We start from the raw sequence: 20795 nt of genomic DNA on the forward strand, positions 1-20795 counted from the left end.
GGCATCCCCGCGAGATCTCAACGAACAGCACGACGTGTATCAGCGCGAGGTAGGAAAAGATCAGGTTCCTCTTCAGGTTCCGTCGCCGCCCGCCCGCGAGCTGCGCGAGCAGCCCGTCGCCCGCGATGTAACCCGCCGAGGATGTACCCCGAAGCGGCGTCGTTGATGGAGATTTCCCCGGCGCCGGTGACCCCGCGCTCATGGATATCTGCCACTGCAGGCTCTTGTTATCCCTCTCGAGAGACTCGACGGTGACCCTGAGACGCTTGGCGAGGGCCTCCGCGGACTCGACGCGCTTGAAAAGGACGGATTCGTCGTTCGATCCCGGCGCGGGCGGCCGCGATCCCTCGGCGTTTTTATCCGAGTCTTCAGCCGCTCGTTCGGAGGCTCGTTCGGCCCGCGCGATCTCCTCCCTGGCGTCGCCGAGCTCCCGCCTGAGACTTTCGACGATGCGCTCGAGCTCGCCCACCCTCGCGACGTGCGCCTCGTTCCCGGCCTCGTCCGCCTCCGCCGTCCCCAGTTCTTCGCGATTCTTCGCCTCCGCTTTCTCCGCTTTCTGCGCTCTCGCCTCGGCCTCCGCTTTCTCCGCTCTCGCCTCGGCCTCCTCCGCGGCCCGCTCCGCGCGCGCCAGCGATTCCCTCAGCCCGTCGAGTGATTCCCTCAGCCCGGCCGTCTCCTCGTCAGCCGGAGGTCGGGTCGCCGATTCCCTCCTCAGTCGCTCCACCTCCGCCGAGAGTTCCTCCTCCTTTTTAGCGTACTGCGACTGCACCATGGTGAATCGACAGCCGCGCTCCTCCGATTCCTCGAGCAGCCGCTCCGCCTCCGCCTCCGCCGCGTCCGCGCGTTCCTCCGCCTCGGCCGTTCGGACCTCCGCCTGCGCCTTGACCGACTCCGCCGTTTTTAATCGGTCCAAAGCCTCGTCGCGCTCCGTCTCCGCTTTTGATCTCGCGTCGTCCGCGATTTGTAACTCGTCGGCTGACGCGTCGGCGAGCTCCGCCAGCTCCCGCCTTAGCGCCTCCAACTCCTCTTTTCGCGACGCCGCGGCCGCGCGAACCTTCGACAGCTCGACGCGAAGGGATGCGAGCTCGCCCTCGGCGCTCGCGGCGCGTCGCTCGGCGTCGCCGGCTCGCGTCGCCTCCGCCGCTTCTGTCCGCTTCTGTTTCGCCTCAGCCTTCTTCGTCGCCTCGCGGAGCGCCTCGTCCAGGCGCTCCGCGGCGACGGTTTTGGTCTCGCACAATCGTCGCGAGGCGTCGAGCTCCTCGGCGGTGGCGTCGAGCTCTTTTTGAGCCTTGTCAAGGTTCGCCTCCGCCTCCGCGCATCGCTCGCGGAGGCTGTCGAGTTCGACGGCGGCGTCGCCGTTTTTCTTAGAGTCGGCCTCGCTCATGGCTCTCATCACCGCGAGCTTCTTCTCGGCGGACGCGGCGGCCTTCTTGGCGTCGTCGAGCTCCTTTCTGAGGGCGTCGAGCTCCTCGATGGACGCGGTCGGGGTGGACGGGGGATCGCTTCCCGGCCCCGGGGCGTCACCGGACACGGACCCCGCGGGCGATTGCTCCAGACGAGCGCGCAGCTCGTTTCTCTCAGCCTCGATCGACTTGCCCTTCTTGATGGCCGCGTGAAGCTTGGCCCTGAACGATTCGCCCTTGTCGACCGTCTCCTTCAGCTGCGTCTTGAGCCTCTCGATGTGCTCGTCCCTCTCCTGGAGCAGGTCTGCGGGTAGATCGGGGACGAGGAGGGGCGGGTGTTAAGCTCTTTTCGGTTTTCGTTCAAAACGTCGCTCAACACGAACCTTTCAATCGCACCACCTCGCCCCGCGGGGACGCGAGGGGAACGGGGGATCCCTCCAGGGTCACCGGCTCGTCGTCCTCGGCGGAGAGGAAGTCGCTACCGGCGCCGCTCATCGCGCTCGCGATCGACGCGTTCCGTTGGTGATCCATGCCCGGGCCACAGGGTTGTGTCCCGTCGGCACCTCCGAGGGGCCCGAAGCAGGACGAGAAGTTTCTTCCTCGGCACGCTGTTGAAGATCTCGTTTGGATATTCTGCGGACGCCGAATATATCCCTCGAGCGCCAGAGTCGGGCGCCCACGCGAGCCGACGAGACGCTCGCGATGCCTTTCATCGCGTCTATATCCACGGGCCTACGCGGACTCGTCACCGGGCGCGGCGGGTCGAAGGAGACGGGGCGACCGGGCGGCGCGAAGGGTAGGCACCTATCGGTCGATGTCAAATCCCAAGTCTCCTGGAGGTCGTTGGCCGCTGCCGATGACGATCAACGTCGCATCGCGCTCGTCACCGGCGCCACGGACGGAATCGGCTTCCACACCGCTTGCATGCTCAGCGCCGCCGGGTACGGCGTCATCGTCCACGGCAGGAGCGCCTCGCGTGTCCGCAACGCGGTGGACCGCGTCAACGAGTCGCGCTCCTTCCTCGACAAGTTCGGCAAGGGGGGCGTCGTGGGCGCGTACGTGCGAGACTTCGATTCCCTAGACGACGTCCGCGCGCTCGCGAGGGACGTCCTCGACAACCACCCGAGGCTTCACCTCCTGGACAACAACGCCGGCGTCTTCGAACCGAGCCGGCACGTCACCGACGACGGGTTCGAGCGCACGTTCCAGGTGAACGTCTTAGCGCCTTACCTGCTCACCGGGATGTTGTTACCACGTCTGGCCACCACGGCTTCGAGCGACGACGAATCGAAACACGACGAGGACGTCCGAATCCTCAACGTCGCGTCCATCTCGCAGCTCCCGCACGTCAACTTCGACAACATCAACGCCGAACAAAAGTTCACGTCCCACGAGGCGTACTGCCACAGCAAGACGATGATGAAGCTCTTCTCGTTTGAGCTCCACGAGCGCATCAGCCGCGCGGTGGAGCTCAGCTCCTACGACGAGCTCGGCGATCACGACTACTTCGCGATGAAAACCGGGTGCACGGAGCTGGCGACTGCCGGGGCGAGGGGGCTGGGTTCGGTGCTGACGATGACGTGCGACCCGGGGACGGTCAACACAAAGATGCTCCTCGCGGGGTGGGGTCCGTGCGGCGTCGAGACTTTCGACGCGAATGACCAATTCGAGCTCCTCACCGACGCCAAATACAGGGACGAGGTCAAGTCGCACGGCGCGTATCACGTGAACCGGACGGTGAGGCAGAGGCCCGGCGAGGACACCAAGGAGGAGAGGGAGAGACTGTGGAGGGTGCTGGAGGAGAGCACGGGGTTCGAGTACCCCATCTGAGAGGGGTCCCGGCGGCGGGGCGGAGGTTTCAATTATTCAGTTTTCGTGAGCTGCTGCGTGTTCGCGTGTGCCGTCGAGTGGGAAAAACTCTGGGAATGTTCGCGTCCGAGTTGGACGTGGAGCCCGGCTTGACACAGCCACCCGCGCTTCGCACGTGCCCGTCGGCGATACGTCACTCCCCCCGCGCGACCGTGTCATCCCGCGGATCGATCGTCGACTTCCCACCGGGCGCGATGGCGTCGTCAGCGGACCGCCCGGCCATCGATCTCGACGACCCGAACGTCAGCGCCGAGGTTGCGAAGAAGCGTCGGCTGATGGAGCTCGCCAAGCGTCGGGACGGCACGGGCTCGCGCCGGGGGAACAGTCCCGCGCCGGGGAACCACGTCGTCAAGAAGTGGGTGGTGCTCGACCTCGGCAACAGGCCCTCGAGGGCAACTTACGACCCCTGGAGCGCGGGCGACGACCATCGCATCTCGTTCACCGGGCTCGGTCCCGACGGCGCCGGTTCGCGGGACCTGACCCTGCGGCAGATCAAGGCCGTCGCGGGCGGGGACTGGGTGCGCATGCCGCCGTGCGATTGGCACTGCGTCACCGGCTGGTCCACGCTCGGTCTGTGCTTCCGCGGCGTGCCGTTCTCCGCCGTCGTCGACGCGTTGTCTAAAGACGACGATGGCAAAGAAAACGATCCCGCCTTCGCTCCGCGACCGGGTTGGCGCAGGATCTACCAGCGCTCCGCGGACGGATACGACACCACGGTGCAGAGGCGGGACGTGCACGACGGCTTCCTCGCGGTGGTGCACGGGGAAAGCGGCGAGATGCTGCGCGAGGAACACGGGGGTCCGCGGCTGGTGTTCCCTTCCCTGTACGGGTGGAAGAGCGCGAAGTTTCTTAAAGAGGTGGTGTTCCTGGCGACGGACGACGACGCGCCGGGGGCGAGGAGGGGGTTCTGGGAGAAGCTCGGGTGCCACCCGCGAGGGCGTTGGGCGGAGGAGCAACGGTGGGCGCCCGGTACCTCCGCCGTCGTGTGGAACGCGTTGGCGGGAATGACCGACTTGTACCGGGTCGTCGGCGGCGTGTGGGTTTGGGAGCGAGTCATGGTGCACGGCGGGCGTGTGTTGGGCGCGATCGCGTCGACGTGGGAGACGGTCCGCGGTTGGTGGCGTGTGCGCGGCGGACGAGTCGGCGTGAAGGCTGAATAGCGAATAGCGGCATCCGTCGGCGCGCGAGTAAACAGTCACGAAAATAGTGCTTGGTTGGCGACTCGTTTTCCTTGGCGTGCGCCGTTGGCCAGCAGTTGGCATTTGGGTCCGCCAGACTGCGAGACTGCCAGACTGGGCTCCTGATGATGAGTCCCGATTTGAAAGTTTGCGATGGGCGGGCCGGTCTCGTCGGCGGCCGCCACATCAAGCGAGCGCGGCGCACGCGGTCGACCGGACGTCGGCATCGTAATCGTGATCGAAGTAGTCGCGTCTCGGACCCCAAGGTCGGCGTGCGCTCCGTTTTCGCGTCGCCCCCGCCGAGATCGCTCCGTTCAGATCCACAACCCTAAGTTGATCCGATGTCGGGCATAGGCACAGGCTACGACCTGTCCACCACCACCTACTCCCCCGACGGGAAGGTGTTCCAGGTGGACTACGCTTGTAAGGCCGTGGATAACGGCGGCTTGGCGCTGGGCATCAAGTGCAGCGACGGCGTCGTGCTCGGCGTGGAGAAGCTCCTCCCCTTCAAGATGCTGGTGCCGGGCTCCAACCGCAGGATCGCGCCCGTCGATCGCCACGCGGGCATGGCGGGCGCCGGTCTCGCCCCGGACGCGCGACAGATCATGTCCCGCGCCAGGTCCGAGTGCGCCAACTACAAGTCCTTCTACGGCGATAAGATCCCCTCCAAGATCCTCGCCGACAGGATGGCCAACTACCTGCACATGTTCACCCTCTACTGGTCCGTGCGCCCCTTTGGCGCCGCCGTGCTCCTCGCGGTTCGGGACCCGGCGACGGGCAAGTACGAGCTGTACCTCCTGGAGCCCAGCGGCGAGTGCCAGAGGTACCACGGGATGGCGATCGGCAAGGGGCGACAGGCGGCGAAGAACGAGGTCGAGAAGCTCAAGCTCGGGGAGATGTCCTGTTTAGAGGCGGTCAAGGAGGCGGCGAGGATCATCGTCACGACGCACGACGAGAAGGACAAGGACTACGAGTGCGAACTGGCGTGGATCTGCGACGACAGCGGCGGGGAGTTCAAGAAGGTGCCCAAGGACATCGCCGACGAGGCCATCGCGGCGGCTAAGCGCGCGCTGGAGGACGACGACGCCATGGACGCCGACTAGACGTTCGGTTCGGGCACGGTGGGGATTTTCATAATTAGTCGCGGTGAAATTGGATTACAAACGTTAATTCGTCGTCGTTGGTACACGCGTCGTGGAATAGACCCGTTCCATCGCGGCCACCTCCATCGCGCCGCCACGTATCCACTCCTTCACTCCCGCTCGAGAGTTTCCCGTCTCGTCACGCCGCCGCCGCCGCCGGTCCCGGCGGCCCCTCCGTGACGGGCACCTCCAACCCGACCCTGCACACCGGGCACGCGTTCCTGCACAGCAGCCACCTGTCGATGCAGTGCGCGTGGAAGCGGTGGCCGCATCTCGGCAGGGTCTTCACGGTATCCCCTTTGCCGTAGTCCTCGAGGCACACGCAACACGCGCGCTCGGTGGATCGAGTTTCATTGCGGACGAGCGCCTCCACGTCCTTGCCGGTGAGTCGACGTCTGGGCACGGCTCGTACGGCGGACGCGGGCGCGGCGGCGGGTCCCTCTATCCCCGGTCCGAACCTGTCCAGCAGCTCCTCGTAGGACATGTCGTCCACGTTCGCCTGCACCAGGATCGCCTCGAGGAGCTGGTGGAGGTGAGGAGCCGAGGAGGATTGCTCGACAGGGTTCCCCCCGGGGTCTGAGGACGCCCCTAAATCAGCTCTGGACGACGAGTGCGAGAGGGAGTTGAATCCCCCGGTGGAGGGGTCGATGACCCCGGTGTGGACGCTGTTCGGCGACTCCACCATGCCCGTCAACAGCTGGTTCAGCACGAGCTCCACGTCCCCGCCGAGCAGCGCCCGCTCGATGGACCGCACCGCGGACGAGATGTGCGCGTTCGGGTGATGCGCCGCCGCCCTGGCCCGCAGCGCCGTTCGCACCCGAGCCGCTCGGCCGCCCACCCTCGGGTTCACCTCGTCCACGCGGGTCTGACGCATCGCGCGTTCGTCCTGCGCCCCCGCGATGGACTGCCCGCGGAGTAAGAGGCGGCCGAGGTCGAGGATGTGCACCGAAGCCGCGGCGCCCGCGACGGCGCCGATGCCCGCGGATCGGATGACGCCGCCGGTTCGCGCGCCGGATGCGACGACGCCGGCGCACGCGCCGATGCCGAGGCCGGTGAGCACGAAGACGCCGGTGAGGGTGCCTGCTCGTTTGTCGAATGGTACGGTGGGTGCGGATTAGATTTTGTGGGAACAGCGGCGTGAGGGGTAAATAGCGGGTAATAGGGGTTAGCGTGGGGTGAGACGGGTTTGGCGGGTTTGGGGTCGGGTTCGGTTCGGCGGAGCGGCGGTTTTGGAAAATGTCGTTGCGCGCACCGTTGATGAGGAAGGTGGCAGGGGCGGCGAGGCGCCCGACGAGCGTGAACAGGGAATCTTCCCACGTCCTCTTATCCGGTTCGCTCGTGCTCGCCTCGGTATCGGAATCCTCGGGGGTGTGCCGGTCGAATGCGGCGAGCGGGTCCGCGAGGGCGCCCGGGGGCATTTCAACCTCGGGCAGTATCCCGGGCTCGGACACGACCTGCCCAACATGCTCGTCGGTCACCTCGCGGCCCCCGTGGTCGAGCTCGGGCGCGGGTTCGAGCATTATCGCGTCCACGGCATCACCCGGCGACGTAGCCTGCTCGTCGCACGCCGAGCACCGCGGGATGATCCCGGAGTTGACGAAGCCGCAGCGGTGGCACGACCACAACCGCTCCACGCTCCTGAACACCCTGGCTGCGCTCCGCGGCTGACCTGGCAGTCCGGAGAGCATTTGCGCCGCGCTGCCGTGAACGCCCCGCGGGGTCCTCGATAGGGTTCGCGCGGTTCGTGGATTCACCGCACGGCGACGAGCGTTTCTCGCCCGCGAATCGCTCGACGCGCGCCCGCTGTTCGCTCGCGCGCGGCTCTCAGTGCCCGCGGTCGCTTCGTTTTGTTCGCGCGGGAGTTCTGTTGACAAAGATATTTTCGGATTCGCCATTCGAAAGCGGACGCTGAAAGCCGCGACGGTTCGGGCGGTTTCAAACGCGGAGATCCGCCGGTGAACTCGACGCGTGATGACGGCGATTGCGGTCCCGGGGCTCGACCCAGTCGCGGGTGGGCACCCGGTTGGGCACGGAGGGGGGACGCCATGGACATGGACGTCGACATGGACGACGCCGTCCCTTTCAGCCAGGAGGACTGGACCAACGGCGAGGAGGAAGACATGGAGTGGGACGCGGCGGTGCTCGAGGCTGCGCTGCACGAGCTCGACCACCTGCGCCACGGGCGCGTGCCCGAAGCATCGGATGCGACGCCCCGACCCACCCACGAGCGCTCGCTGCTGGACACGAACGACGCGGGGCTGTCGCACGCCGACGGCGGGGTCATGTCCACGACCCACGAAACCGGCCAGTCTTCAGGCCCGAGGGTGGTGACGATCGTGCCGGACACCAACGTGCTCGTCCACGAGGGCGGCGCGTCGCTCGATCGATTGCTGGGAAGGTTCCGAGCCCGCATCGGCGCGGACGGTTCGGTCACGCGCGCGCGCGTGGCGGTGCCCAGGAAGGTGGTGCAGGAGCTCGACGGGCTGAAGACCCACGCGGGCGGGGCGGGGAGCGGGACGGGGGACAGGAGGTCGGAGGTGGCGGCGCTGGCGAGGAGCGTGAACCGAGCCCTCGAGCGGAGGTTGGTGGGCGCTCGGCACAAACACGAACACGATACACAAAGGGACGCCGCTCGTGTCGATGAGGGGGACGCCGAGCTCTTGGTGCAGGGACCCGCCGACGCCGGCGCGATGAGGGTGCGGATGCGCGCGGAGGGTTTGGAAAAAGGCGGCGACGAGGAGATCGTCTACTTCTGTCAGCGGCGCCGAAAGTCGCTGGGCGAAGTCGTCGTCCTCCTCACCGCCGACGTCAACGCGGCGGTCACGGCGGCGTCCGTCGCGGGACCCGGCGACGTGCCCGTCTGCGCGTTCCACCCGAACGACGTCCAGGCCAACGACGTGTTGGCGTTGTTCCGCGCGGTGGGGTCGTTTTACGCGGGCGCGGAGGAACGCGTCCGCGGGGTAGTCGCCGACGTCACCGCAGCGCCGGGGAGGGGAAAGTCTGTCACCGTCGGGGAGAGAGCCGGGGAAAGCGGGGGTTTCGTCCCCTCGGCGTGGCCTCCACCGCCCCGCGCCGCGCCCGCCCCGCGCGGCACCCTCGGTCACGACCCAACGACTCTCGCGGGAGGAGGAGGATCGTCGCGGCAGGGACCCGCCGCCACCCGCGGCGGGGTTCCCGCAAACTCGGACGAGGCGGCGGCGTCCGTGTCGCGAGTCCTCGACGCGCTCGACGCCGCGTTTCCCCCCGCGGTGGAGGCCATGCTGAGGGAGGATCTCGGGGACATGTGGGCCGTCGCCGTGCGGGACGACGCGGAGGACATACTGGAGTTCACCCCGGACGACGCGTTCGAGGCGTTAAGGAAAAACCTCATGACCCTCGTCGCCGGCCGGGGCCCGCGCGGAGCTCGGGGGTACCCTCGCGAGGCGATGGACTCCATCGCCGTCGCGAGGAGGCAGAGGCGTCAAGGGCGCGGGTGGGTCGGGGACCGGGTGAACGCGCTCGGGGTGGTGGCCGCGGCTCGCGACGTGCTGGCGTGTCTGCCCGGGGACATCCCGGAGGTGGTTGCGGCGAGAGACGTGGCGGAGGGACGCAGGCGGGATTTGGCGGGGTAGTTGTTTTGGGGGGTGCTGTTTGACGGCGTTTTGGGTCCAACGTCCTTGCGCGTCGTGTTGAAAACGCATCGTGGTCTATTTGGCAGTCTTTTCGGACGTCTGCACGGGCTACGACCGACGAAGACGAGGGAGTTGCGCCGCGTTTGGTATTCGCCGTTTGGTATTCGCCGTTTGGCGTTCGTTTGGCGATTCAAACGCGGCTTTACCAATCGCGGCTTTTCACACCCTCGGTTCCTCAGCTTTGGGTTCACGCCTCCTCCTTCTTCTCCTCCTCACCAACCTTGGCCTCCGCCACCTTATCGGCGAGCGCGTCCGCCGCGGCGTCCCCGTCCTTCTTTTCCTCGCTTTCCTCACCCTCGAATTGCTTCATCACCTCCATGGCCTTCTCGAACTCGTCCTGGAACGTCTGCGCCTTCTCCGCGGAGCCAAACTTGACGCACATGTTGACCATCACCGGCCGGATATCCCCGTCGGAGCAGTCCATGGTGGTGAAGACCCTGGCCTTCTCGCTGCCCGCGTGCTCCTCGACCTTGGTGCCGGGCTTGACGAAGAAGTTGGCGCACACCTTGAGGGTCTTCTCGCGCCTCATCAGCACGCGGATCTTCTTGCTGTCCTTGTCCTGCAGGAGCTTGATGGGACCGAGGCCGCGCTCCTTCCACTCACCCTCGGTGAATCGGTACGCCTTGGACTTGGCCTCGAAGAGGACGTCCTCGTTCTCCTCGCCGCTCGCGGTCTCGACCTGCTCGAGCTTGACGACGGGAACGAACTCGGCCTTGCACTCGGCCTCGGCGGCTGCGGCTGCGGCGGCGTCGTCGTCGTCGTCGCCGCCCTCGGCCGCAGCCTTGGGGGCGGACGCGAAGGCGCTGGGATCGAAGGTGGCCGCGGCGCCGAAGCCGCCCGCTGCGCCGAAGCCGAAGATGGGCGCGGCGGGAGTCTCCTCCTTCTTCTCCTCGGTCTGTTGGGAAACACGCGGGAGGCATCGGGCGTCAGCGCGGGCCGCGGGGACGCGGAGGAGGTCGCGCGCGTTTCGACGAGATCGAGGGGAAAAAAAGAGCGCTGCAGCCGCCAGATTTCGGCCGACGCGCGGGGTCGCCGATCGGACGCGGGAGGGTCGCCGCGGATCGCCGGGGCGAGATGACGCACCGGCTTGGTCTCTTCCTCTGCGGACATCGTGTGTGCTGTTGGGTCTGACGAGCGGGTGTGGGCCGCTGTGCGTTCAACTCTGCGCGTGGGGGTTCCAGATCCTGCCGCCAAAAACCTGCGTCGCAGCTGAGGTGGCCGATACCAGCTGAGCGGAGAAAGCCCCGTCGCGATGTTAGCTCACCGCACACCGCGATGGCGCAGAGGGTGGATGGGGAGTCGCCGTCGCCCGCGATATCGGTGGGCGACGGCGAGGTCCTGCGCCTGGCGGTCACCCTCGCCGCCGCGCGCGGCCTCCTCTCGCCCGTGGACCTCGCGGCGGTGGACGTCGCCGCGAGACCCGCCCTCGGCCATGGCGCCCGCAGCCTCGCCGAGTCCGCGTCCGAGTCGGCGGTGCGCGCGTCGCTGCCCTTCCTCGTGGATCCCGCGGCGGACCCGACCGCACCACCCCGCGGCGCGGAGTCGTGGAGCGCGGTCCATCGAAGGTGCCACAGGCCGGACGCGACGCTGGGGATGGGAGCGGAGATGGCATGCAGGGTGGACGCCCGCGGACGGCTCTGGACGTGGGGCGTCGACGTGGGGCACGGCATGCTGGGCGACGGAGGCCAGTCCGACGAGGACGACGCGCCGACCGCACGCACCGCATCCGTCGCCGTCAACCGGTTCACCGACGCGCCGACGGCGACGCGCACGGTCCGACACGCCCCCCGCGTCGTCCGGTTCGACTCCGAGTTGGCGCCGCGGCGGGGGAGCAGTCGGGGTCCCGTCGAAACAAAAAGTTTCACCCATCCACGCGACGAAGGCGACGAAGGTTCCGTCGATCCGCGCGCGACGCTCTTCGCTCCAACGAGAGTGAGAATCACCGGTGTCTCCGTCGGTGACGGACACGTCGCGTGCGTCGACGACCGCGGCGGGCTGTGGACGTGGGGCGCCAACCGGCAAGGCCAGCTGGGCCGACCCAGCGTCGGGTTCGTCAGGCACGAGCTGACTTTGGAGTCTGAGCTGGAAGACGCCCCCGCCGACCCGCGACCCACGCGCGTGGCGGGGTTCGGTCTCGACAGCCGTACCCGCGACAGCTGCGACGACAGCGGTGACGACGGCTGCGTCGCGTTCGCGACGAGCGTCAGCGCCGGAACGTGGCACACGGTGGTTGTCGACGCGACGGGCGCGGCGCACGCGTTTGGGTACAATCACAGCGGACAGCTGGGACTTCCCGGGTCACCCGCGTGGACGTTCGGGGGCGGGGGAGGGGATCAGTACGTCGCGAGGACGGTTTGGAAACGTCCGCAGCGCCTGAAACACGTCTGGGACCTCGGGGTTCGGTTCGTGTCGGCGTCGGCGGGGAAGCACCGGACCGTGTTTTTAGACGTCGAGGGTGGGGTGTGGACGGCGTTTTGCAACGAGATGAGCGTGGGGCGCGTCGCGAGCGGCGGGAACCTGAGCGGGGACGACTACGAGCAGTCGGAGACGGAGCCGTGGGTACGGCGGCTTCCGCCCAATCCGCGCCGAGTCAAGAACGCGCCCAAGACGGTGTACCTCGACATGAGCCACGAGACTGCGCTCATGGTGGACACGCGGGGCGGGGTGTGGGCGTGGGGCAAGGGGAACGAGGGGCAGACGGGGCTCGGGCACACGAGGACGGCGACGTCCCCCGCGGGTCCCCTCCGCGGCGCGCTCGAGAACGTCAGGGTGGAGCGGGTGGTGGCTGGCGACGAGCACTGCCTGGCGATAGCCGCCGACGGGTCGCTGTACGGGTTCGGTCGAGGGGACGACGGCAGGTTATGGGGCGCGATGAGGAACGTGCGGTCGCCCGCGTCGCTGTGCGCCGGTCGGGCGTTCGCGGCGGTGGCGTGCGGGAGCGTCGTGGACGCGATGGGCGGGTCGAAAGGGGCGTGCGTCGGGGTTACCAAAGACGACCAAAGGGTTACCAAAGACGGCGGCGGGACGTGTTACACGTGGGGGTCGCCGAGGCCGTGGCTGGGACGGGGCGGATCGGACGCGGACGACGCGATGTGGGCGAGGTCGAACGACATCGGGGCGGTGCGTTTCGACGAGAGCGGTGACGGCGGTGATGGGTTTAGGTGACGGGGCGAACGAGGACTGGTATCAGGACTGGTATGACGAACGACGTACCTTTGTCCAAACAAACGAATCAACCAAAGCTAAGGTCCGCCTCCGACTGCGCGGTAGACCGTGGTGGCTATGTAGTCGGCGTGTCGCTTCATGTTCTTCACGATCTTCCCCGCGCTCTTGATGAACTTCCTCTCGAACTCGGCGCTCGGCGTGACGTACCCGGGCTCCACGATTGGTTTGTCACCCGCTCGCGCGTCGACTCGTCCGCCTCCCCGCTCCCTCGCCCGCGCCCCGTCCGATGAGAGGCCCGGGACGCCGAGGCCGGGCAGGGGCCTTCCCGCGCGCGCGGGCCCTTCGCCGCCGCTCGTGGACGCATCGATCGTGTCCGCGTCCTCGTCCGCGTCCCGGGTACGCTCCTTCACGACGCGGGCGGCCCGCGGCGGCTTCTCCAGGCCGCCCTCCTTGTCCGTGACGAGCATGAGGATCCCCTCGCAGTACGGGAGCTTGTTCGGCTCCCCACCTTTCGCCCCGCCCTCACCGCCCCCTTCGTCAGCATCCTTCGAGTAAAACGGGTACTTGCGCTCCGCGTACCCGACGCACACGTACTTGAACGCGCCGAGTGTGTTCGGGGGGGAGGCGTCCTCGAAGCTGTCGTGCCTTGGCGGATTTGACCGTCCGTAGTTGAGTCCCGCGCACCACGGGGGGATTCCGGCGTCCTCCATGCGCTTATCGAACAACATGGCCCCCCAGCACGCCTTGGACCGTGCGCGCCTGCGCGGAGGCGGTGGATACGGCTCGCGGTCGCCTCCCGGTGTGGACATGTCACCGAACCCGCGCACTGAGCACTGAGCGAAGGGGCGCAACCGGTGTTTTTCCCGATCGTGACCTGCTGCGTTTATTCACGTCTGGTGCTATGTTTCGTCAACGTCAGAAGTCGTTGTCCGAACCCGACGAATCGTCCTCTTCGAACAGCTCCCCCTCGCTGCTGTCCCCGCTGAGGTCCCCGCCCGTCATGCTCCCCGTCACCGCCGGCTCCCGTCGTCCGCCCATCCCGGTCCCTGTCGAACCCACACGCGATCCCGCGCGGGTCCCTCCGTCGAGGCCGAACCTCTTCGCGACGGGACCCTTCGGCGGGGACCTCCTCTGCGCCGCCGCACCCGGCCTCGCGCGCGCGGGTTCGTCGACGTCGAAGTCCTCGTCGTCGCCGCCCACGTTCCCTTCGCCCCGCAGGATCTTCATCTCCTCGTTCCTCATGCGCCGCTGCATGTCGCGCAGCTCCCGTTCCTTCTCCTCCCGCGCGGCGTCCTCATCCGCGCTCATCTCGCGAAGCTGCCACTCGAGGTAGTCCAGGTTCCTCACCTTCTCCACGTACGCCTCGTACATCTCGTCCATGCCAGCCTCGAGCTGGTCGTACTCGTCCATGTACGCGGGTCGCACCTGACGCAGGGCGCTGAGCCGCTTCTCCGCTCGCTCGAGCTCGGCTCGGCGCTTTTCAATCTTCGACTCGAGCGATTCCTCGTCCCGTCTCAAGTCTCCCAGCATACGCTCCAGGCCCTGGACGTTGTCCCGCACCGACGCGATCTGCTCCTGCACCTGCGCCTCGATCTCGTCCAGGTCCACGTCCCGCCCCACCGCCCTCGCGCGCTCCCCGCGAAGGCGCTTCTCGTCCCCGAGGGCGTCGTAGATGGCGGCGCCCCTCTGCGTGATCTCGCTCGCGAGTCTTCGGACGAGCTTCACGTCGAAAGCCCCGGCGTCGAGCTCGAAGGCGTCCGTCGCTGCTTCCGGGTCCGTCGCGTCGTCCTCGTCCGCGTTCTTGGTCGCCTGGTAGAGCAGGTTGGCGATCTTGAGAAGCTCCTTGACGGCGAGCCTGTGGGACGGACGGGAGGGGCGGCGAGGTGAGCGCGGGTGCCCTGTATGTCGCTCGGTGATTTGAAAGTGGGTGGCGAGGGTTGGAGGAGGGTTGGAGGAGGGTGGTCTTCGGGGACGCGCGTACCCGTCGGCGGCGTAGAGCCTCTTGATGTTGAGCTTTAACCGCGCCCTGGACATGAACACCTTGGAGACGTTCTTGAGGAAGGTCACCCTGTCCGTCTCGGTGCTGATGTCGTCGTCGATGTCCGCGCTCTCGTCGAACCTCTGCACGAGCCAGTCCAGGCAGTCCGCGACGAGCTCGAAGTTGGGATTGCGAAAGTTCTCGACGGAGATGATGCGCGGGTAGCCCAGGGAACGCATGCACTCCGTGAAGTCTGCGAGCGGAGCGGGTGGAGAGGAGGGTTCGGTCGGCCGGGTCAGCGGGCGCGCGCGAGAGGGGAAAACGGCACGATGGAGAGAAAAAAGTGAGCCGTTTGGAACGACGGGACGACGCGCTGAGGGGCGGGACGAGGGCGTTGCACGCACTTCGAATCTCGCGGTACGACATGTTTACCTCCTAACCACGCGCTCACCTCGCGGGTCCCGATACGTCGTCGAGGAAGATCGCCCGCAAGGCTCTGTGTCGGTAGGACGAGCCGGATCTGTAGAGAAAGTTTGACCCCCGGACCAAATGCCCAAATCCGCAAAACAGGATGTTCCAAATGCTAGTTTGTGCAGTCACTCTGCCTCTGCAACCAAGCTAATGGGGGCCTCTACCGGGTCGAACCTCGGCATCTTCCCGCCCTCCTCCTCCTCCGCGTACGTCCCCTCACCGCGGAGCGAGATCCCGCACCCGCGTCCCGCCCTCACGCCAAAGTCCGCGTTCGCGCTAAACTCCCCCTCCCCGTCGGGCGACATGAAAATCTCCACATCCGTCGACTGCGCCAACCCCGTGGGTCCCTTCCCTTTGACCACACCGTCGGGCGGCACGCACTCGAACGCGTGCGCGCCGGGACCAACGAACGTGGCGGTCCACTCGGCATCCGTCGGCGTGTCGTTCGTGAGCGTCACGCGCAGAGCCTTGAGCTCCTTCGCCGCGCGCGGGTGCACCCGGCCAAAGTCCAGCTCAGCTTTCGAAGCCTTGAGCTCGGGGTGGATGTACTTGGCCGTGACTGGGAAGTTCTGCACGTCGCCGTTGTCGTACAGGACGACGAGCGCCGCGTCCTTCTCGTAGTCGTCCCTGTACACGTGCCCCGCGTCGTCCACGTCCGGGTCCGGCGGCGTGAACCGCATCGTCACCTGAACGTTTTCCCTCGGTGGCAGCGTTATAACGCTCTTCTCCTCTGATGCATCGGGGGAAATACCAGCGCGGGTCATCACGCGACCGCGGCCGAACGCGAGCTGGGGCACCGACGATTCGATCTCCACGACCGAGAACGGCGCGACGAGTTTCATCCTGAACGTCGCGGCAGCCTCCGCGCTGGTGTTGGTCAAGGTGACCGTTCGGAAGTACGACGAGTGCGAGACGTGCCGATGCGCGTAGCAGGTCCAGTTGAACGAATCGTTCTGGTCAGCCTTGAGCCGGGGGTGGTAGGCGTCCGCGGTGAGTCTGACGACGAGCGGCTTCATGGGCTTGGGCGGCTGCGCGCGGCCCGGCGCGATGGCGCCGCCGATGCTCACGCTGATCGGTTTCGCTTCGGCGTTTGCCATCGCGGCTTCCACCTCGTCCCCGTCGCCGTCGACTCCCCCGATCCGCAGCTTCGTCTTGGCGCATCCCAGCTCCAGCGTCAGTTCGGGTTCGACAGCCTCGTGGTCCGCGACGCGCTGCGTGCCCACCACGGACCCGACGAAACGCTTGGCCCTGGTCCCGCCGTACCGGTATTCCACCTCGAACCCGACGCAGCCGCCTCTTTTGGGAATCGTCACCAACCCCGGTCCGGCGGGCGCCGGCACGAGCTTGAACGGTCCCACGCGCTGGCACATCCTCCCCTTACCGACGATGTCCACGCCGACGCGACCGCCGATCTCGTCCAGGTTCAGCGTCGCGAGCGCGGCGGGAACGTCGGCATCCTTTGGATTTTTCGGATCCGGGTCGAGCCACGGTTGGAACTCGACAACCATGTCCTTGGGGCCGTAGTTGACGCAGAAGAACCGCTTGGTCGAGCCGGGCGCGCCGACGCGCACGGAACCCCAGTCCAAACCCGCGAACCGCTTCGGACCCTTCGGGCCGTAAGCGTCGTAACCCATCGGGGAGTACCTCACGGGTTGGACCACCAGGGGTGAGCCGGTGATGCCCGCGCGGACGGGCAGCCGCCGCTCGGGCATGTCGCCGACTCGGCACCGCAACGCGTCAAAGTACTCGCCGGGCATGTCGCTGACGACGGTGACGATGGCCCTGAACTCGCCGTAGGGCGGGAGGATACCCGATGAGGGGTAGACGACGAAGGCGACGCCGTCGCCGGACTTGAGCGCCTCCGCGTCCGCCTCGTGCGCGCTCCGGGTCGCGTGCATCTGAACGCCGAGGCCCCTCGAGAACGAAACCTTCTCGTGCTCCGCGCTCAGCGTCACGGGCGCGTCGGACCTCGTCCTGGGCACGGCCGCTCCCGACTTCTTGCCGCCACGCTTCTCCGCGATCGTCGGCAGGGACCCGCCCCGAAGGAGGGAGGGTTGGGTCAACCCGCGGAGCGACCGCGCGAACGACGCGCCGCCGTGTTTCATCGACACAGACTTGATTCCCCCGAGGTGTTCGTACGTACCCCCTCGGTGCTCGTGCGTCGCCGGCTCGTGCGGGCGCAGCGACGACCTCAGCGCGTCCGGCCCCGACGTGGACGCCGCGCCGAACACGGTGCTCGTGTAACTCGCAGCCTCCATCAGTTGAGTCCGTCCCATCGTGTGGGCCACGATACCGTCGCCCCCCGCGACGCCCCCGACGGATTTGGCGCCCCTTCTCGCGACGCCGCCTTTGCTCAAACCGGCGGCGTCCGCGCCCCTCGCCGCGGCCCAGCACTCCATCACCCTCATGCCCACCGCGTCCGGCACGCCGTGCCTCTCGACGTCGATCCTCACCGACGTCTCTATCGCCGTCGTGTTCTTGATGAGCACCTCCATGGCGGCGTGCTCGCGAACCTCGCACGAGTCGCCAAAATCCACCCGGACGTGGTCGTCGAGCACGGAACTGTCCGCGACGTGCGACGCGTCACCAGCCACGGGCGTTCCGTTCAAACCACGCAACACCTCGTACTCAACGCTCAGACCCCTGACGTCGGCGGTGAGGGCGAAACCCAACGGTTTCGCCGCGCCGTCGACGTCCATCGCGACCAGAGCCTCGTACCTCGCGCAAGGCCTCAGCGGCGTAAAAATAAACCGCACAGCCTTGGACCCGCCGGGCGGAATCTCATCCTCGCGCCAGTCCACGTCGAAGTCCATCGAGTCCGCGCACTCCTCGCTCTCGCCCTCGGGCTCGGGCGACCACCGGAACACCGCCGGGAGCATGGTCATGTTCTGGACCACAATCTCCCGCTCCACCGGCACGTTCACGTAGCACGTCCCGAGGTCAACCTCGGCGGTGGATAGCGCGCAGAGGGGCTGGAGGACGTCGGCGCGCGCGGCGACGACGCTGACCCGCCCGCCGCCCGCGACGCACACGATGTTGCTCCTGTACGGACCGGGCGCGGACGGCACGAGCGTGCACTCCACCTCCACCTCGGCGTACGGCGGGAGTTCGCCCTCGGCGACGGAAAATACAATCTCCGAACGCGGCGCCGGCGCCCCGTCAACCGATTGCGGCCTTCGTTCCTCCAGCGCCCACGTCGCCGCGATCGCGCTCTGGTTGCGTATGAGCAGGTACGTATCTCCCGCCACGTGCTGCTGAAGCAGGCCAAAGTCAACCTGCGACTGCGCGATCGCAACCTCGGGCCCCTCCACCTCCGCGGTGACCCGCAGGGGTAAGGTGGGTCCGTGTTCAACCACGCAACTCATCTGCGCGTCAAAGCGCTGCACCCGCGGCGGCGTGAGCTCCACGACGCACGTCACGCAGCCGCCGTTGGGCTCCAGGATCCCCTCGTGGGGGTACACGAGTAAGCCCGCGTCGGGGTCGTGACCGACCCACCTGAACGGCGCCGCCGCGTCGCTGTGATTCACGACGGTCACCTCGCGGTCGTAGTGTCGCCCGGGCAGCAGCGATCCCGCGTAGTTGACCAGGTTCGTGTCTATGGTGCAGTGCCTCTCCGCGCCGACGCCGGAGACGGAGAAATCCTCGATGAGAACCGGCTTGGCGAAGGGGTGTTCCGGGTGGGGCACGCGCGCGGGCACGGACGCGTCAACCACCAGCCTCACGTCCGCTTCGTACGGGGTTAAATCGTTCGGCGAAAACGTGACGGTGAAGGCGTTGACGGAATCCGGTTCAAACACGCCCAGCGGCGGGTCGACGGCGAATATCCCGGCCTCCCTCGGGTGCTCCCACACGAACGGCACCGGGACCATCGTGGCGTTCTTGACCGTGAACGTCCTGGTGTTGACCGACCCGGGAACCACCTTGCCGAAGTACACGGGCCCCTGCGTGAGCTCCCCGGGGATGGTCGCGCGAGCGTCAATCTCCGTCAGTCCCACGTCCAGCACAGTCCCTCTTCCCGTCACCGTGAACGTCTGCACCTGGCTGTTGTCGCACACCATCCTGAACTGCTGCATGAAGCTTCCGGGCCCTGGGGGCGCGAAGCCTATCCGGAGCTGCTCCACGTCCAGCGGCGCGAGTTCCATGTACCCCGGTCCGATTCTGAACGGCGCGACGCCGATGCACGGCACCGGCTCCGGATCTTTAAGTTCGCCCCGCGAGAGCATGGCGTCCTCGTTGGGCAACGTCAGCGGCGTCGTGTGCTCCGGCCAGTCCGCCTCGTCGACGAGCCGGAACCTGCCCTCTCCGCCCACGTTCTTGAAGGGCATCCGCGTCTCCACGTCGTTGCCCACGAGAACGTATCCAACGTCGAGGGATTGGTCCAACGTGAGGCACGGCGGGTGTCGCCTCGCGGAGCACTCGACCCTGAACTTGCTCGTCTCCGTGATGACCGTGACGAAGTCTTCGTAGTCCGCCAGCGAGTCGGGCTTGAACCTGACGGTGGCGTACGCGGCGTTTCCCGGCGCCAACAGGCCGTGGTTGCTCGGGTACTTGAGCTCGGTGATGCTGAAGTGCCTCGACGGCGGGGGCAGGATCCGCAGCCGTCGACTCAGCGCCGACTTGTTCCGGATCGTCAGCCGCATCTCGTACGTCTCACCGAGCTCGAACTGGTGGAACTCGACGATGTCGGGCTCCACCACGAACACGTCCGTCGGGTCGATCGCCGCGCCCACCCTCTTTCGCTCGGTGCCGTCGAGTGCAGACGGAACCTCCGGGTGCCGAGGGTTGCGAAGATACGCCTGCTTGCGCCGCATACCCGCGATGACCCGCTCCTCCAAGTCCCTCTGCCCCGGGGTCATTACTCGTCCCAGCTCCCTCAGCCGGTCCTCGGCGTCCCGTTTCTTGCGCTCCCACTCCTCGGCGCTGAACACCAGCCGCCGGGGGTACTCGGAATGTTTCCCTCTCCGTGTCTCCCTCTCCCTTACACGCATCGCGTCGCGGACCCGCTCGTTTTCCGTCGGCTCCATGTACTTGGGCTCGCGCGTCTCGTCCAGAAACTCCAGCGTCGACGGCGGCGCGGCGCTGGCGCGTAATTTCCGCTCGTTATCCTCCATCAGCGTCCGCGGGTCCAACAGGCCGACGCCCTCCACGCGGTCCCTGTCCAGGTCCAAATCGTGCGGCAGCCGGGGCATTCGCGCGTTCCTGTGGTCCATCGTGTACAGCGAATCCCTCTCCTCCATGCGCGCGCGCTCGAGCTCGTCCGCCGCGGCGGTGCGCTCCTCGAGGTACCGCTCGAGCTCGTCCATCTGCTCCACCTGCGTGGCGGTCTGGAGAATACGCGGCGGGGGTCAGTTCGCGGGCTTCGGTCGGGGAACGGGAGGAACGTTTGACCGGCCCCGCGACGCGGTCGCGGCCGGCGAAGCGGGGAGCGCGTCACGCGGGGACGCGCTCGCACCTGAGTTCTGATGGCGTCTATTCGCTGCTGGTACTCATCCACCTCGGGCTCGGCGTCCTCCTCGCCCTCGGCCGGGGGATCACCCGCCGGGGGCTCCGCCGGGGCGCCATCGCCGTCGCCACCGTCCTCCCCCTCCTCGCCCTCCCCGCCCTCGGGTTCCGGCTTCGGTTCCTCGTACAGCTCAGGGAACGATCCCTCGAGGAGGTCACGAAACATCCCGCCGGGTTTGGACGTCACCTCGGGGACCCGCTCGACCGCGTCGGGGACGTCGCCGGCCTCGTCCTCCTCGCCCATCGCGTCCCCCAACGTCCACCCGGGGGGTGCCCGAGACGCCCGCGGGGACGAAGAGACGACGCGTCCGCGTTACAGCGCGGGGGCACCGAGGGTCCCCGGGTCCGGCCTTCGCGCGTCTTCGACTCCGTGCGCGCGCCCGGGCGCGCTCGTGCGGGTCGAGACGCGCGTCTCA

General features: G+C 67.4%; 10 protein-coding genes across 10 annotated transcripts; 5 read left to right on the top strand and 5 right to left on the bottom strand.

Annotated features, from left to right (window-relative positions):
* Nucleotides 1–72: 72 nt before the first annotated feature.
* Nucleotides 73–1934, bottom strand: MICPUN_59990 (predicted protein; the record flags this gene model as incomplete). Its single annotated transcript, XM_002503860.1, has 3 exons — nt 73–100; nt 192–1707; nt 1787–1934. 3 exons carry the CDS (start codon nt 1932–1934, stop codon nt 73–75), a joined length of 1692 nt encoding a protein of 563 aa, XP_002503906.1.
* A 142-nt stretch (nt 1935–2076) lies between these two features.
* MICPUN_108590 (predicted protein) lies at nt 2077–3281 on the top strand. The gene has a single exon (XM_002503513.1). The coding sequence runs from the start codon at nt 2106–2108 to the stop codon at nt 3231–3233; it is 1128 nt and encodes a 375-aa protein (XP_002503559.1). The 5' UTR covers nt 2077–2105; the 3' UTR covers nt 3234–3281.
* Nucleotides 3282–3466: 185 nt separating this feature from the next.
* On the top strand, nt 3467–4432 carry MICPUN_59992 (predicted protein; the record flags this gene model as incomplete). Its single annotated transcript, XM_002503514.1, has 1 exon — nt 3467–4432. One exon carries the CDS (start codon nt 3467–3469, stop codon nt 4430–4432), a length of 966 nt encoding a protein of 321 aa, XP_002503560.1.
* A 253-nt stretch (nt 4433–4685) lies between these two features.
* On the top strand, nt 4686–5629 carry MICPUN_108591 (predicted protein). Its single transcript, XM_002503515.1, has one exon. The coding sequence runs from the start codon at nt 4792–4794 to the stop codon at nt 5551–5553; it is 762 nt and encodes a 253-aa protein (XP_002503561.1). The 5' UTR covers nt 4686–4791; the 3' UTR covers nt 5554–5629.
* MICPUN_50956 (predicted protein) lies at nt 5586–6466 on the bottom strand (the record flags this gene model as incomplete). Its single annotated transcript, XM_002503861.1, has 1 exon — nt 5586–6466. The coding sequence occupies one exon, from the start codon at nt 6464–6466 to the stop codon at nt 5732–5734; it is 735 nt and encodes a 244-aa protein (XP_002503907.1). The 3' UTR covers nt 5586–5731.
* A 1171-nt stretch (nt 6467–7637) lies between these two features.
* MICPUN_59995 (predicted protein) lies at nt 7638–9203 on the top strand (the record flags this gene model as incomplete). Its single annotated transcript, XM_002503516.1, has 1 exon — nt 7638–9203. The coding sequence occupies one exon, from the start codon at nt 7638–7640 to the stop codon at nt 9201–9203; it is 1566 nt and encodes a 521-aa protein (XP_002503562.1).
* Nucleotides 9204–9230: 27 nt separating this feature from the next.
* On the bottom strand, nt 9231–10373 carry MICPUN_59996 (predicted protein; the record flags this gene model as incomplete). Its single annotated transcript, XM_002503862.1, has 2 exons — nt 9231–10158; nt 10347–10373. The coding sequence occupies 2 exons, from the start codon at nt 10371–10373 to the stop codon at nt 9451–9453; spliced, it is 735 nt and encodes a 244-aa protein (XP_002503908.1). The 3' UTR covers nt 9231–9450.
* Nucleotides 10374–11717: 1344 nt separating this feature from the next.
* Nucleotides 11718–12481, top strand: MICPUN_108592 (predicted protein). The gene has a single exon (XM_002503517.1). It carries the CDS (start codon nt 11748–11750, stop codon nt 12426–12428), a length of 681 nt encoding a protein of 226 aa, XP_002503563.1. The 5' UTR covers nt 11718–11747; the 3' UTR covers nt 12429–12481.
* On the bottom strand, nt 12463–14832 carry MICPUN_59998 (predicted protein; the record flags this gene model as incomplete). Its single annotated transcript, XM_002503863.1, has 3 exons — nt 12463–13254; nt 13364–14659; nt 14811–14832. 3 exons carry the CDS (start codon nt 14830–14832, stop codon nt 12506–12508), a joined length of 2067 nt encoding a protein of 688 aa, XP_002503909.1. The 3' UTR covers nt 12463–12505.
* Nucleotides 14833–14957: 125 nt separating this feature from the next.
* Nucleotides 14958–20623, bottom strand: MICPUN_59999 (predicted protein; the record flags this gene model as incomplete). The annotated part of the gene is made up of 2 exons (XM_002503864.1): nt 14958–20201; nt 20330–20623. 2 exons carry the CDS (start codon nt 20621–20623, stop codon nt 15003–15005), a joined length of 5493 nt encoding a protein of 1830 aa, XP_002503910.1. The 3' UTR covers nt 14958–15002.
* Nucleotides 20624–20795: the final 172 nt, after the last annotated feature.

The sequence above is a fragment of the Micromonas commoda genome, chromosome 7, assembly GCF_000090985.2.
Source record: "Micromonas commoda chromosome 7, complete sequence".
Taxonomy (NCBI): Eukaryota; Viridiplantae; Chlorophyta; class Mamiellophyceae; order Mamiellales; family Mamiellaceae; genus Micromonas; species Micromonas commoda.